Here is a 14,620-nt window from a genome sequence, read left to right as displayed (position 1 = left end):
CTGACTACACATACGCACATGCCTTTTTTCCCAAAAGGGGTAGGCACAGGCGTAACTGGTGCATCCACTTTCCGCTATATATATTCCGTCCCAGATAAGATGATAGCCGATCCCTTATCATCTCCTTTTCGGGCACAAATTCCAGACTCCTGATAATGAGTGAAAAACTTGATATCACCTTCTCGGACTCGGGATCGAAGCCAAGACCTCAGCAATGCAGTCGTACCATAATAGACCTACGCCACCGATGCAGTTGAGCGAAGCGAGCAACGAAATTAACTAATAAGTAGTGTTGGAAACATTTTATCTTGTATTGTTTTCTCTCTATCACGCAGTACCTACGTTATGAAATACAAAGTGTATTTTATAGAGTAATAACCAGCATTAATTTCCTGAAGCGCAAACATATTACAGTTTCTCTAAGATAGTTTGGAATGTTTGCTGAGGATGAATGTTTTGTTCTCTATTATGTGCGTGTACTCATGCATCTGAATACGTAGAAACCTCTGGAAAGATATTAATTTCTTTTGTAAGATTTCGAATATCTTTAGAAAACATTATGAATGAATTTACGATTCTCTAGCATAATCTTCTTTTATCGTGCTCGCTTCAGATGATTTTATGTTTTATTGTACAAGTGGTATGAGTCTGAGAAAATAATATTATAAATGAATTCGCGATTGTAATTGGTAATTTTATTTAAATCGCCTTAGATTAAATTTAAAATAGTGTATCAAATAATTATTTCATATATTTAGACTGGTATGTTTTCTGTACATTTAGGTTATCAACATTTGTTTAGAATTTAGGAATTCAGGCGACAAATAACATCTACATATACTTCTATAATAATTAACATTAACATTTTTATAAATAGTGACGAGGTGAGCCTTGTGGATACAACCAAATTTTTGGGTATCACACTGGGCTGTAAACTTCAGTGGGGCCCTCATATATCTGTCCTAGCTAAAAAGCTGAGCGCCGCAGTTTTTGCAGTGGGCAGGATACGCCAACTAACTGATATGGAGACAGCTAGATTGGTCTATTTTGCTTACTTTCATAGTTTGATGAGTTATGGAATTTTACTATGGGGTGGTGCTGCTGACATTAATACTATATTTGTTCTACAAAAAAGAGCGATAAGATCTATATATTTGCTAAGCCCTAGATGTTCGCTACGAGAAATATTTAAAGAAGCAAATATAATGACAGTAGCATCACAATTCATTTTCGCTAACTTAGTGTATGTCCATAAAAATATAGAAAATTTTCCAAAAGTTAGCGATATCCATAGTTTAAATACTAGAAACAAAAATAAATTACTGAATCACAAAACAAGGCTCCAAAAGATCAGCAAGTCTTTTAAGGGTTACTGTATACATTTTTATAACAAAGTTCCCACTGAGATCAAATCCTTAAATATTGCGAAATTCGAAGCCACTATTAAGCGCAAGTTGTGTAATAAAGCTTATTACAATATCTCAGAATACCTAGAGGATATAAATGCCTGGGACTAGGCATTTTTGTGTGATTGTCTTTGGAATCATGTCACTTGATCGAGATATGTATATATTTTTTTTTCTTTCTCTTTATTTGTAAAATAACTGTAAGCGGCTTGGGTATGAAATACTCTCTAACTGTCTGTACCTGCGGCGGCGTCGTGTGACGGGTCGGCCACTTCCCTACAATATGGTTGAGGAGGCCGATGGCTGGCACATGCGTCATACTCGTGAACGGGTGCTGCTTGTGTGGACTGTTCTGCCCATTTCGCTTACATTTCTAATTTCTAATTGCTAGAGGTGCTGGGAGGAAATAATTATAAGGATAATAGAGAAATTTCATGATTCCTGAGAGGGTTGTGCAGTCATATAAAAATTTAAATTAATTTATTCCTTATTTCACGAGCCTATAAATGAACTGCTCTAAACCTTTTTTTTTTCTCTTTTCACTTTATCATGTACTGTTGTAGTCTTTACCCTAAACTGATTGAAAAGAGCAACACCAGAGTTTCTTGCCCGTTCTTCTCTGGTGAAAACTGCTTTCCGAGCTGGTGGTAGAGTTAATATTGACGGAATCTAAATAATGTATAACATTTTACAGATTCAAATAAATCATTTCATTTCATTTCATTTCATTAGGGATAACGTGTTTTAAGAAGGCTGAAGGGATATAACACGTGTAATCTCAACAATGTTCAGCTTCCAGCAATAAAGTTGAAGGCCATGTTGTGATGCATTTAATTATTATTGAAGTTTACATAGATAGTATATTCCCGGGGTAGTGATTGTTCAAATATTTACACGCTACAGGCGGAACCTTGCTAAATTTACTTAACCTCTTTCATTGTTACTGTTGCCGACGCTATGGTTTTGTTAGGTTAATAACATCGTAATAAATAATGAATAGTTATGGATAATGGATATACTTGTTTCAAGGACAGGTAACCATTACATTGAGGGAACATGAGATCGTATCCTACATAGCGCTTTATCGAACATTGTTAAAAATTTCGTATCTAATGTTTCGGAGATATACGCTTTTCGGTTTTGATTATTCTGCTATAAAAAGCCATTAAGAAAAATAAACAAGTTTAAAACTGCTCATATATTCTGATACTGGATAATTAGATGTGTGAAAATCCATGCATACAGTTTCTGGCCACCTCTAACAGGCGGGTTTATGTTGATGCTTACTGTGAACATGCCGTGACGAAAAAAAAATAATAAACAAAAAATCACAACATTACCAACTTTGATATAGAAGGCATCCATAATCTAGATGACAGAGTGTCTTTAAATAGTATATCTACTTAAAGGTTATATAGCGTGTACGTGCCACGATATACGATATAGGCTATTAGTAAGTATGTTTTCGATGAAGATCTTTTTATTCATATCTAAGTCAAGTACGTATCAAGTACCTATAAGACGGGTGTTGAAATTGTAATTCCATAACTCTATGAAAAAGAAGAAAATGCTTATCGAACAACACTTAAAACTTGATTGAATAGGAAAGTATATATAAAAAAGCAATATTATTATTTTATGACGTCATAAAATAGGATTATATTATAGCCCAAAAACAAGTCCGGTCCGTCGTAAACCCTCAGAGTTTGCTCGTGATTATAAATATGCACGCGTCGCGAGGGGTTAACGAAATTTGTGTTTTAAAATTTACTTTAGCGGAACCTGCAGAGAGAACTTGTTGAAATATTTGTTGCATCTAATCTAAAGTTTATCTAATGTGTTAATTAACTAAGTCCGCTAAAAATATTTCGTTCGCTTTCCACGAATTACAAAACAGTTTTCGTACACACAAAAGTTTGCTTCTTTTGTTGTACTCTTCCATAAACGATAGCTTCGTGGTACTAAGAAAACAACTCAGTTTTTGTGTATTTTTCCAATGATTTGTTCGATAGTACAGAAGGGGAGCAAATGAAATCGCTACGATGGGAGCGATTCGCTTCTGAATTTCCATACGAATAAATGTGTGTACTTAGGTGAATCTCGCTTTTTTAGGACGAAGATGCTTAAGAGTGACACCTGAGCAATGGCACAAATTTAAGGATGCGTGCAAATATCCTTTTTCCAGAGCACGGGAATTTCCAGCGCTGTATGAAATAAATGTACCGTTTATATGTATAGTAACACAAGCTTGCTGCTTATTGCTCGAACAAAATCTCTACTAAACGCTATATTATCGCGCAGAATATTTTTGTACCTCATATCTAGACTAAATATTTTAGTTCAAAAGCTATCTTTGCTTGCGTTTGCTAAAAGTGTCCAAATTTGTTATCACAGTTTAGTTGTAGTTTTACACTCGTGAGTAAGCTCATTGCGTTAATTTTTATATTTATTACAAAAATTGTACTACCTACCAGCTTTTATTGTACCTATTAAACATAAATGAAATGCTTTTCGTGAATATGAAGGTTATGCATATTTTAAAACGAACCATTGTGATTTAGTATATAAATAACATTATCATTTTTGTGTTATTTTAGTTTTTTTTTATCTTTTCTTTGTTTTCGTGTTCTGCTAACCTTGAATAGTTATGTATGTAATCTGTTTTAACATTAGGCATACAATACGTTGGCGGATTCATGTTGTATAAAGTTTACCTTAAGGGTTTGGTGCTCGACACCGCCAGAATCTCATTAAGCCTTTATTATAACAGAGGACTTGTTGGAACACAATTATAATGGTGCCGCGTCGGTCCGCAAGCTGACTGCTAATGAAAAAGAGAACAGAAACATAATTTGCCTAATTTTGCATTAGAAAGACAGAACAATTTTTGAAAAAACTTTACCCGTTGTTAACAATTATGGTTCGAAGCGAGCGACGATGTTCCTTTATTGTTTACTGGATATAATTGAAAATGTTTTGCCTACTTTGCTTGTTGTATATTGTAATAAAAATTAAGAGAAATTGTTTCATATGGATGGCATTGTTATCTACCAAACTTTTTTAATCAATGTTTAAAATATTGGGTGTTTTGTTCCATTAGTTCATAAGTTATCCTTAATGTGAAAGAAGATGACAAATTACTTGTTGTAACATAAATACCGAGTACATTTGATTACCATGGCCCTCGTGTTAGTGACGGTTTACCCGCGATTATTGTCCATAGTCTGCATGTGAACACTCACGCCAAGCTTCAAACCCATCTGGCAGAGTGACATCTGGTTACCGACGATTCGTTTACCAACTCACTCACGTAAATCAAATAAAGCTTGTTTTGATTTGTCGCTGTTTATTGTGCGTTTAGCCGTAACGGGACCATTAATGTTTTTAATACCGCTTCAAACAATTTATGGTTATCTGTTTATAAATGTAATGTTGCGGATAATGTGGTCTCTTGGTATCAATAAATATTTCATAGACTACTTCCCGATATTGATTTTGTTATGGGGACTTCTATGACGAAGTCATTATTTGTAATATTATGTAATTTACATTGGATAGACCTTGTCTTACTTCTCATCTATGAACATATTGACGAAAAGAAATATCCTATAAATGACTCCTTTTTTTAAGATTCAAAACCTAGGTCAGTTCACAGCTTATATTTTGTATGAATTAAGCCGACATCAGACCAAGATGACGATTATACATATTATCTACATATATCCTTCAGTCACATTCTAAAAACAAAAAGTATAATAAGAGTTCCATGCATTGCATTATCTCAGATCACAATCTGTTCGATTCCGAATTTCTATCGAAAATATTATGACAGACAGTTATGTTTTCAAGGCGTATAGCACAATTGTTACTTTTATCTGTTTCGTTGTATTATCTGCATTAACTCGAGTCTTGACTGAAGTGCGCATACTTAAGTGGAAGTTAAAATCCCATGACGCTGCTTCGGAGATTAGAATTTACTTTACTATCGCCTTTGTCGCATAATAAATTTATTGTATACTTTTCATGTATAATTATTCTTCAATTGAGGCAAGTCCCTTGGGTTTCTGAGAGATCGTGGTCGCCTTAACTCATTGAGCTTACTACTTATAAAGTTAATTATTTTTATCCCTCAGATTATACAATGACCAAATGAACCTCAATTAATAGTTGGTATAAGTTCGTGTGTTAAACACGTTATAGTTAACAAACTACGTCAAAGGCTGGGGATTAACACTAGTTCAAAGCGCAATTCACTATGTGTCAACAGTGACTCTCCGGATGGACAGGGTTGTTTGCATCAATCCTGCGTAAATAACCAAATAATATAATCACCACAAATTAACTTTTTTAAATTAAATTATTTGTGATAGCGGTATATCCAGGGTTTTCGTAAAATGTACACATTGGTTTATCGAGGTTTAAACAAGTCTAAACGGAATGTAGGCATGTCTGTATTTAGTTCTAGCACACAACCCTAACGTGCCCCTATTCTCATTTACGATCTCTCGTAAATTGTGTGACTTTTTGGGGTTGAATAAATTTTCGTTTATCCCTTATTTTGTAGCTTATTTTGTTGATTTAGGATTAGAGTGCACAATTACGTTAAACTGTCGGTATTTAATACTAATAACACATAAAAATAAACAGTCATGATTTCTTAATCTTGAAACTGTGTGTACGAATATACTTAGATGAAAAAAAAAACAAAGAATATTTTGTTTATTTTTTATGGAATGAAAAGTAAAGCTAAAAGTTTGTACGGAGGATTAGCACATTGAATACGCAATTAAAAGTAACTCACTGAAGACTTAGAAGCCTTGCTCTACGAGTATTTTTACTAGGAAAATAATAATTTCAATTTGCGGTCAGTGCAAAACCTGTGAATAATTGTGCAAGATTGTAGTCACTTTACGACCACGCTGCATTCATTAAATTGAATATAGCGTAAGATTGACGACACATCTGAAAAAAAATAAAAAATTATCAAATATGTATTATTATTTTCATGGATAAGTTATAATACTTATAACATCCTAGCATACAAATTGCATCAAATGAAAATCTTCTTAAGCCGGATTATTTATATCTATTATCTTTTGGACGATTCCTATTTCACTTTTTGTAATAAGAATTTTTATTTAGCAAATTCAGAGCAAACATTAAGAAAACTGGGTGCTCAATTTGTAGAGAATATTAAAAAATCTTAAACATTATACGAAATTACGAGAAAAGCAATTTAAATATATACCTACGTAGGAGTCAATTGCCCTTACTGTGAAGTTGAGAAGTGTTAAATTTGATCTTAAACTTTAATACACTCATTAGTAGAGAAAACGAGCCCAAACCTCGAATTTACATTCGTAAGCTAATTGCACCCTTTCCATTTCGTTATAACATTAGACCACAGTATACTTACCTCAGCGAATGTGTCCAAACATATTTCATAGAATACTGTGGTTATTCCCAGAGTCAATGATGCTCTGGTCATCATAAACAGGATCAATTGACGCACCCCTTTATCGGGCTGTTTTTCCCAACCACATGAGTATATTGCCTGACGGAAGTTTCGATTCTGTTATAAAATAAAACAGAATTAATTTACGTGATTATCTTTAGTTAAATATTATACCTTTTAAGAATCTGTTTAATTATCGTCCATAAAAGCGGGAATTCAAAGCGGGAATATTTCACACAGAGGAAAGCAATAACCTGTAAAACGCAATGATAATTACTATGTAGATACCTGCAAGTGTACTCACATTTTCCATAAGAAGATCACTGTAATAGCAGGGCAAGTAGAATTGTAGCATGCAAGCCGTCAAGAATGATGTGAACTCCAAATTGAGTTGTCCACGCCGAAGAGCCTGACTCAATAATTTTTATAGTTATAGCTTTCACTTACGTAATACTTATACGTAACAATTTTACATATAAACTGATAAAATCTAACACAATGTATACCTCAAGAACCTGAAATGCGGTTAACGGCATCATAAAAGTGGTTGTCTTCATATTATATTCGAACAGAACTGCGAAGTAAGTTTTAATGAGATCGACAAATCTGGAAGAAGAATAATTGTTTTATTATTGTTTCCCGTCTATGTTTTTCATTTTATATAATAAAAACATTATATTCGTAGATATTGCTTCTCTCTCGAGTGCAATAACATCTCATCTTGAGCACGCGTTGCCCTTTGTTTACATGCACATCGAGTGAAAATTGGATTATTGAAAATATTCTTACGGTTATACACAGATTTCAATGCTACAGATATTTGAATACATAAATAATTGTACAAATAATTAAATATTGTATAAGTCCTTTCTTTAAGTTCTAAAATTATCATCTTACCGAATGGGATAAAATTATATTGAATGGAATAAGTATTTTTAAAAAATTCATGTAAGGTCTTCTAGGTGTTATGGATAAAATATTTTTTACTCCTGTTCGACATAAGAAAATACCGTCAAAAATATTTTTTTTTGATGACGTAAGATACTTAGTTGGTCTATTGTTAGTATATACGGTATATATATATACCTTCGCTTACAGTGCAAACTGCATACATGCGTGATTGTAATAGCATATTTTTCCTACCGTTATTCTAACTCAGTAGTACTTAGTAGTATTGTACATAGTATATAGGATGAGCCACGTTTGGAATTCCGAGTGAGTACATTTCCATTAAATTCGTGCTACTTACCTGTAAAGTCCTTGTAATTTGATAATAATCAGTTTCAGTTCTTTTTCTATAATCCTTGGATTCTTGTTGTCAGCAAATAATTTGATGATTCTTCGGCTCAGTAACTCGAGTTGTCCACAAGTATGAAGCATAAATATAGGCACCAATGGATCAAATCCGATGTACATAGTTCCAGCAAAACAATCAAAAAGAAAGCACAAAAAAAATAGCAAACAAAAAATTGGGATTATATTTTTATCTCTTTCCATCGTTCCTGGGTACGTCATATCGAACATTGGAACGAGGTGAACTTCTCCTTTATATATATAGTAATATGCCATTAGTACAAACGCTTTTATTGGGAATATTGAACTCGTCATGAATGTAGAGACGAGCCAAAATTTGCAAGCGGTAACGCCTTTCTGAGCATATTTCCTTACAATATCTTGTTCTTCGCGACAGAAGTCTTTAGCGATTTCGTAATCATCATTTACTGTGGCAATTAAATTTTTGATATCTTTTTGGCGATACAATAGGATTACATATTTGACAATGATCGTGAAAGCGACTATAGCCATTACGCCATTTTTACTGGCCTCAGTGTAATTACCGGATTGAACATCATGAAATAAAAATGAATTACCTAGTAAAAGAAAGCTTAAAATTGACAAAGCCAAAATTGGCGTAAACTGGGCCATCCAGTAAATATTTCGTGGGATATTAGGATGAGCACGGTTTAAATGTAAACACGTCATGGTAACTTTGAAAACGGTTTCAAATTTTAAATCGAATGTCGACATTTTATTTTTTGAGGTACGTCTATTCCGTACTAATCAAAGATATGAACTGTTGTTGAATTGTAGAGGACATTTCATTAAAATTACATTAAGGGCAATCTTGAGGCAGCGGTGAGCATAAAAGTTAATTTCCCTGTGAATTGGGTTGTGCATGTGACATGCAAATAGTGCCTTTTCATAGAAAATTGTTCTTGGAAAACTGTAGAGTGAGAGTTACAATATTGGGGTTCAATAAGTTCACATAAACATAGTATTGTTAAAGTCTTAATTTTATAAAAATATGAGTTAAATAGTATGAAAATTCGTAGATAAATACAATATTAAGCCATTTCAAAAAACGACGAAACAAAAATTACGCAAATGGTGGGTCATGAAATTTGTCACAATTAAAGTTTATATAGCGTAGTAGTGCAGAAAGATAACATTTTTATATTATATGCATTACAAATACATAAAATTAATAATAAAACCATTACACACAAGTATACGTTAAGTACATAAGTATAATCTTTTTTATGGTTAAGGTATGTGGTAAAAATGAGAAGAGATAAATATTATTTATTTATATTAAGTAACACGTGAAGAGAAAATGTTGTACTTCTTTTTAAAAACACATTGTGCGCACGGAGGAGTCAGAGGCATGATTAGAATTCATATAGAGAAGCAGTGCAGAATTATAAAATTGATGTATATGTGTTACAAATAATTCGCTCTCTTAATAAAACAATGACCTATTCCAAAATTGTTAATTTGTGGGAATCGTCGAATAACTCATTTCTGTTTGCGACCTTTTTGGACGACTCCCACAAATTGACACATTTGGAATAGGTCGTTATTTTATTAAGAGAGCGATATATAAAATTCGCGGGTAAAATTTCAGCCACTAGACAACCACTACTTTGAATAGATACATAAATAAACCTAAAATGATATTATATTCATAATTATACATCATTAAACTTTTTGTTTCAACTAGCCTGGTTGGCATATTTCGGCAGTTAATTCTCGTGACTGAAAATGATATTAGTGAATGAACGTGTAATTGCTTTTGGTAACTATACGTGTGGAAATTGGCAAGTCTAATTTTATGATCATTAATTCAAGCAGCAATCAAAGCATTACTGGAACATGGCACCGTATTATTACAGCACATGTGTTTGACAACTGACAGCGCAAACTACGTACGTAATGTACGAACCCTCGCATTACCTCTCCAATTGAATAGACTATTCACGTAATGCTATCAATCAACACTTGGCACACCCTCGCTACTTCTTATTTTGTCATCAGCATTGTCATTAAGTGAATGTATGGGTATTTATTAAATTTGTAGGCGTTTTGGTTTCAGTGTAGAACGTTGTTTAATTCACAATAATTATCAATGTTATTTCAGATATCACGAACTACCCAGAACTATAGCTATACTGCTTGCTATATATTATTTTTTGGTGTAACGTTTTGGAAAGGAAATGTGTAATTGAAATGTAAGTACGTATTAATTATAATTTATTCAATTAAAATCTACGGTTAAATATTAGCTAATTTTATTTTACTTTTAACAGTATTGAGAAACAGTATTGGATTGAGCATAATTGATACTTTGCTGTTACATCCAATTTAGGGGCTTCTATGACACAAAAAGATCACATTAAACAGTGAATTTTGAATTTTATGGGTAAGAGATTTAAAGTGATTTTTATAAAATTGATGTAAAATTTTGATTCGGTGTTTGTTCATTAATGTAGATACGTGGTATCTGTGAAGGGAATTGCGATACCATTTCAAACTCTATTTCGGGCAGACCCAAAGATGTTTCACTTTATATTTGTTCATCTGTATTCTGACCGCGGTTCCAAGGGCCGTTGCTGTGTCGAATTCCTTATTTGAATCTTGACATCTCTTTTACAATTTTCCTTAAGTTTCCTTGAGATCAAAGTAATATTCATTCAAGAGCTTAGAACCGACCACCATTATCTTTATTTTACTAATATTATTGTGAAACTCAGCGAAGATGTTTAGGGGTGTGATATAAAATCTGGAAAAATGTACTCTTTTATAAAATATTAGCTTTTGCCAGCGGCTTCAGCGTTGATTGTTTCTAAATGATAAATAAAATAAAGTCGGTAGAATTCTTCTTATATAGAACTGCACAAAAATGCCGTAAGTAGTAGGTGTGCCTGGCTGGCCGGGGCTCGTAATTTTCGTTGCTTTTAAACCTAGTCCTGCAACTCATTGCATTTCATTTAAGACCATTTTAGGCAGAACTGACTACAAAAAAAATTACAATTAATTTATGAGTATTTTTTGAGAAATTATAGTGTACATCTAGAACTTACATTATTACCACACAGCGCCATCTTTGTTCCATGTTTCTCTTTCTAGTTTTAGTTCAAAGTTCCGTTCCGTTGCCCCGACGGTTGATGTAAAACACTTGCGGAAATTTTCACAAGAGGATTATTTAGCATAGCCGTTAAATTCTTTAAGAGCAGACGTGTTTGTAAAATTTGGTAAACATATTTGCAATAACACAGCTATAGGAATCAGAAACTTTGATAAAGAAGATCAAAAGGATACTTTAGATAACAAATACCTTCTTTTGGGTCTTAGATATTAGAAAGTATGTTTTTGAAGTAGGAACTAGAAATTCTAATCCGGTGTCATTTTATAAAATACATAGGATGTTAAAATCATTACCATTCCGTGCATAGCCGAAGGCACGTAAATAGGAACTGATATTTATGTTATAGTTGTCTCCCACATGAAAATACATTTGTGTGCATTGGATTGATGTTGTTATCGAGAAAAAATAATATTATTAACTGTGTGTTCTGTGTACAATGACGGATACATTAATCAATATTAGAATTATGTATAACATTAATGTCAATGTTTTAAATTATTAGATAGATTTACGTAAATCGTGAAATGTTTTAATTACAACTCAAAACACCCCTGGCGTACATTAATCCATTGCTTTAAAATAAGGGTACAAAGTTAAATCCACAAGCCGATTCAAATTTGTATTTAACGAATGCCTAAAAGTTTTTTCCGATGTGAGAATCTAATAAAGTTTATTGGAAATAGGGAACATTTTAAATTGGGTCAATAGAGAATTTCATGATATTTTGCTGTAGACTTTAATGAGACTGAATCGAGGGGGTGGCTGTCAGGCAGGTTTGGTCAACAAGATTAAACAAAATCCTTTTTGTGACATTTTTGAAAAAGTGTTATGCCGACCACCAGTGAAGTGGGATTAGGTCAGCTTGAAGTAGAATTGTTGTAGACATTAAGATCGATACGAAGTTAACCTTAAAGACACCAAATATATTTAATTTGATATTTGTAAGGGCCCTGCTACATGACTCGCCTACATTCACATGATATTTGAGTTTGTACAAAGTTTTTATTACAGTCGCTAATGTCTCGTCACTCGTGTGTTGCGTACATAAAATTTTACGATTTAGGAACGTGTCTCTTGACTACAAATGAAATTTTTAACGTATATTCATAAACAAAAACATGTTGGAGTACGTGAAATTAATTGAATGTTTGCACGTGCTTTCTTTTTTCTTATATCTTTGTGGAAAGCAGTGGAACTCCAAAGGTTGAAGAATGAGAAGAAGAAAAACATATATTTTGTTTTATTTTAGTACATTCCTGCGGTCGAATAAGTACAAAAGGATCCGCCAGAAGAAAATACCCCATTATCAAAACATTTTAAATAAGAAACAACGTCAATCTCCCAGTATCTTAATCTATAAATAATTTCAATTAAGCTTATATTTCTTTGAATAAGATTTAAATTGATAAGATTGATTAATATTGTATTATTGTCTCCCGGAGGTCGGATAGCAAGAGATGCCATAATCAATCATCTATTTCTATTATTACTTCCTTTTACTTAACAAGACAATAGAGGCTGATGACCTAATTTGCGTTAATTCGGTGGTATGCTTTTAGACTGTATAAGGATTTTTTGGATTAATTAATTAATTTGATATTATAAAAGCATGCATGTATCAATAATTTATATTATGAAATTAAATTTTCATAGATTTTATGCCTTTACGTTATTTTAGCATAATGTAAGCTTAACTCAGGGGAATAAATATGAATATATTGTTATCAGTATTTAAAACAGTTGTTCTTATTCTATTTTGTTATTCATATATTTTGTTCTATTTTTATACCAACTGATAAAAAATGCACTCTTAAATATTATCGATGTATAATTGTTAGTAAAGTTGCTATAAAAGCTATGTTTCTTAAACTATGTATTTAGACCTTATGTGTTATTTTGTGTTATAAATAAGATACATTTGGTCACAATTACAGTCGGAAGCAAAATTCGTCTCTTACAAGTTAAACGAATATTTATTCGATAGATAGGCATTAAATGTCGAGCAAACCCGAAGGGTCATCACACTAGACAGGTTGATGGATAGTCCGTGATCGTGGACCACAGCTGACTCACCGAAGGGCATTACCATGCCTCCGCCTCTATTCAACGCCACCAATTCTAGAATAAAAGAAAATGTATTTAATTTAACTTGGCCGCCTAATTGTCCAATGTCGTCAGTATTTCGTTGTTTTCTAAGTTTATATTTATTAAATTATGTATGTGTAATATGTATACAATAAATTTCAGCTTTTTGCAGTTATTATTGATATAAAGTTTCAACAAAACGCACAGTCCTTCTCTATAAATTGTCTTTGTTTATATTAGCTAATTTAAATAAGTAATAATTTAATATTCTAATGTACTTTGACTTATCATAAGTGCAACTATGTTCGCCTACGTGATGAATAAAGCATATTATTTTATTTTAATTTTATAAAGGCATCCGAACTTTTCGCTTCACATGTTAATATGTAAATAGATTTTGCTTGTACCTATGCGCTTATAGCAATCTAAAACCATTTTTTTATTTAATTTCACTGGAAACTTTAACAAATGGTGATTCCTGTATTTTTATCTGTAGCATTTTGTGCGTAAAATGTTTCGTAAAATTTCCAAGTATTTTGGCAAAATGGAACAATCGTTTCGGCCGTGCGTTGCGTAAATTGCTCGTATTTGCTGGTCTAGATTCTCCGGACACTTGCATCCAGACATAGGTGAGAGGGATTACGAATAGGTAATAGGGGAAATTCGAATTCTAACGTGAAAAGTGCTGTTCGTTTCTGTTCTCAGCTTATGTATTACTTTTTCTCGTCAGTTTTGTTGGGTCTTAGTAAATACTCGTATAAGGTAAAATGTTTTTGAAGTGGGTGTATTTTTTCTGTTAGGTGCGTAAGCTTTATCGGTATTTTGTGCGAATTCTTTGTGTTAAAATTCCATACGAAAATGCAGAACATACGATTAAACAAAATAAAACACAGATCACGCCTTCTGAAGGGGACGGGCAGGTACAAGTAGGACACTTTCGCCGTGTGTATTCCGTCCCATGATGTGATAGGCGGCGAGATTATCATCATATCGGGTATAAATTCCTGTACGGTCTGATGCTGAGAAGAAAACACAATACCTAGTATTTTGCCTGATCTAAAATTCGAATCCGAGACCATAATACCATATCAACATATTTATGAATAATATGCATTATTGGTTTTAGTAAGTCTTTTTATGATAAAATTTACTATGAGACTGCTTTTTCACATATAAGAGACTCAAACCAACTATGGTATACTACTGTTATTGACACTAATTTAAATATTAGTATTTAAACATGTAAGG

At 32.7% G+C, this 14,620-nt stretch overlaps 1 protein-coding gene across 1 annotated transcript; it reads right to left on the bottom strand.

Moving 5' to 3' along the window:
- Nucleotides 1-6,151: 6,151 nt before the first annotated feature.
- Nucleotides 6,152-8,918, bottom strand: LOC115444073. Its single transcript, XM_030169707.2, has 5 exons — nucleotides 8,111-8,918; nucleotides 7,368-7,467; nucleotides 7,166-7,270; nucleotides 6,823-6,978; nucleotides 6,152-6,368 (listed from the first exon to the last, which is right to left on the bottom strand). Exons 1-5 carry the CDS (start codon nucleotides 8,887-8,889, stop codon nucleotides 6,315-6,317), a joined length of 1,194 nt encoding a protein of 397 aa, XP_030025567.1. The 5' UTR covers nucleotides 8,890-8,918; the 3' UTR covers nucleotides 6,152-6,314.
- Nucleotides 8,919-14,620: the final 5,702 nt, after the last annotated feature.

This window comes from Manduca sexta, chromosome 20 (genome assembly GCF_014839805.1).
Source record: "Manduca sexta isolate Smith_Timp_Sample1 chromosome 20, JHU_Msex_v1.0, whole genome shotgun sequence".
Lineage (NCBI taxonomy): Eukaryota > Metazoa > Arthropoda > Insecta > Lepidoptera > Sphingidae > Manduca > Manduca sexta.
This window is presented reverse-complemented; position numbering and strand designations above follow the sequence as displayed.

Excerpts from the sequence above, each read along its gene's own strand:
- LOC115444073 (XM_030169707.2), bottom strand. The coding sequence starts at position 8,889 with ATGTCGACATTCGATTTAAAATTTGAAACCGTTTTCAAAGTTACCATG. Across the intron at positions 7,468-8,110 it reads AAATTACAAGGACTTTACAG|ATTTGTCGATCTCATTAAAA; the intron begins GTAAGTAGCACG and ends TTCTTCTTCCAG. Across the intron at positions 6,979-7,165 it reads GTGATCTTCTTATGGAAAAT|AATCGAAACTTCCGTCAGGC; the intron begins GTGAGTACACTT and ends ATTTTATAACAG.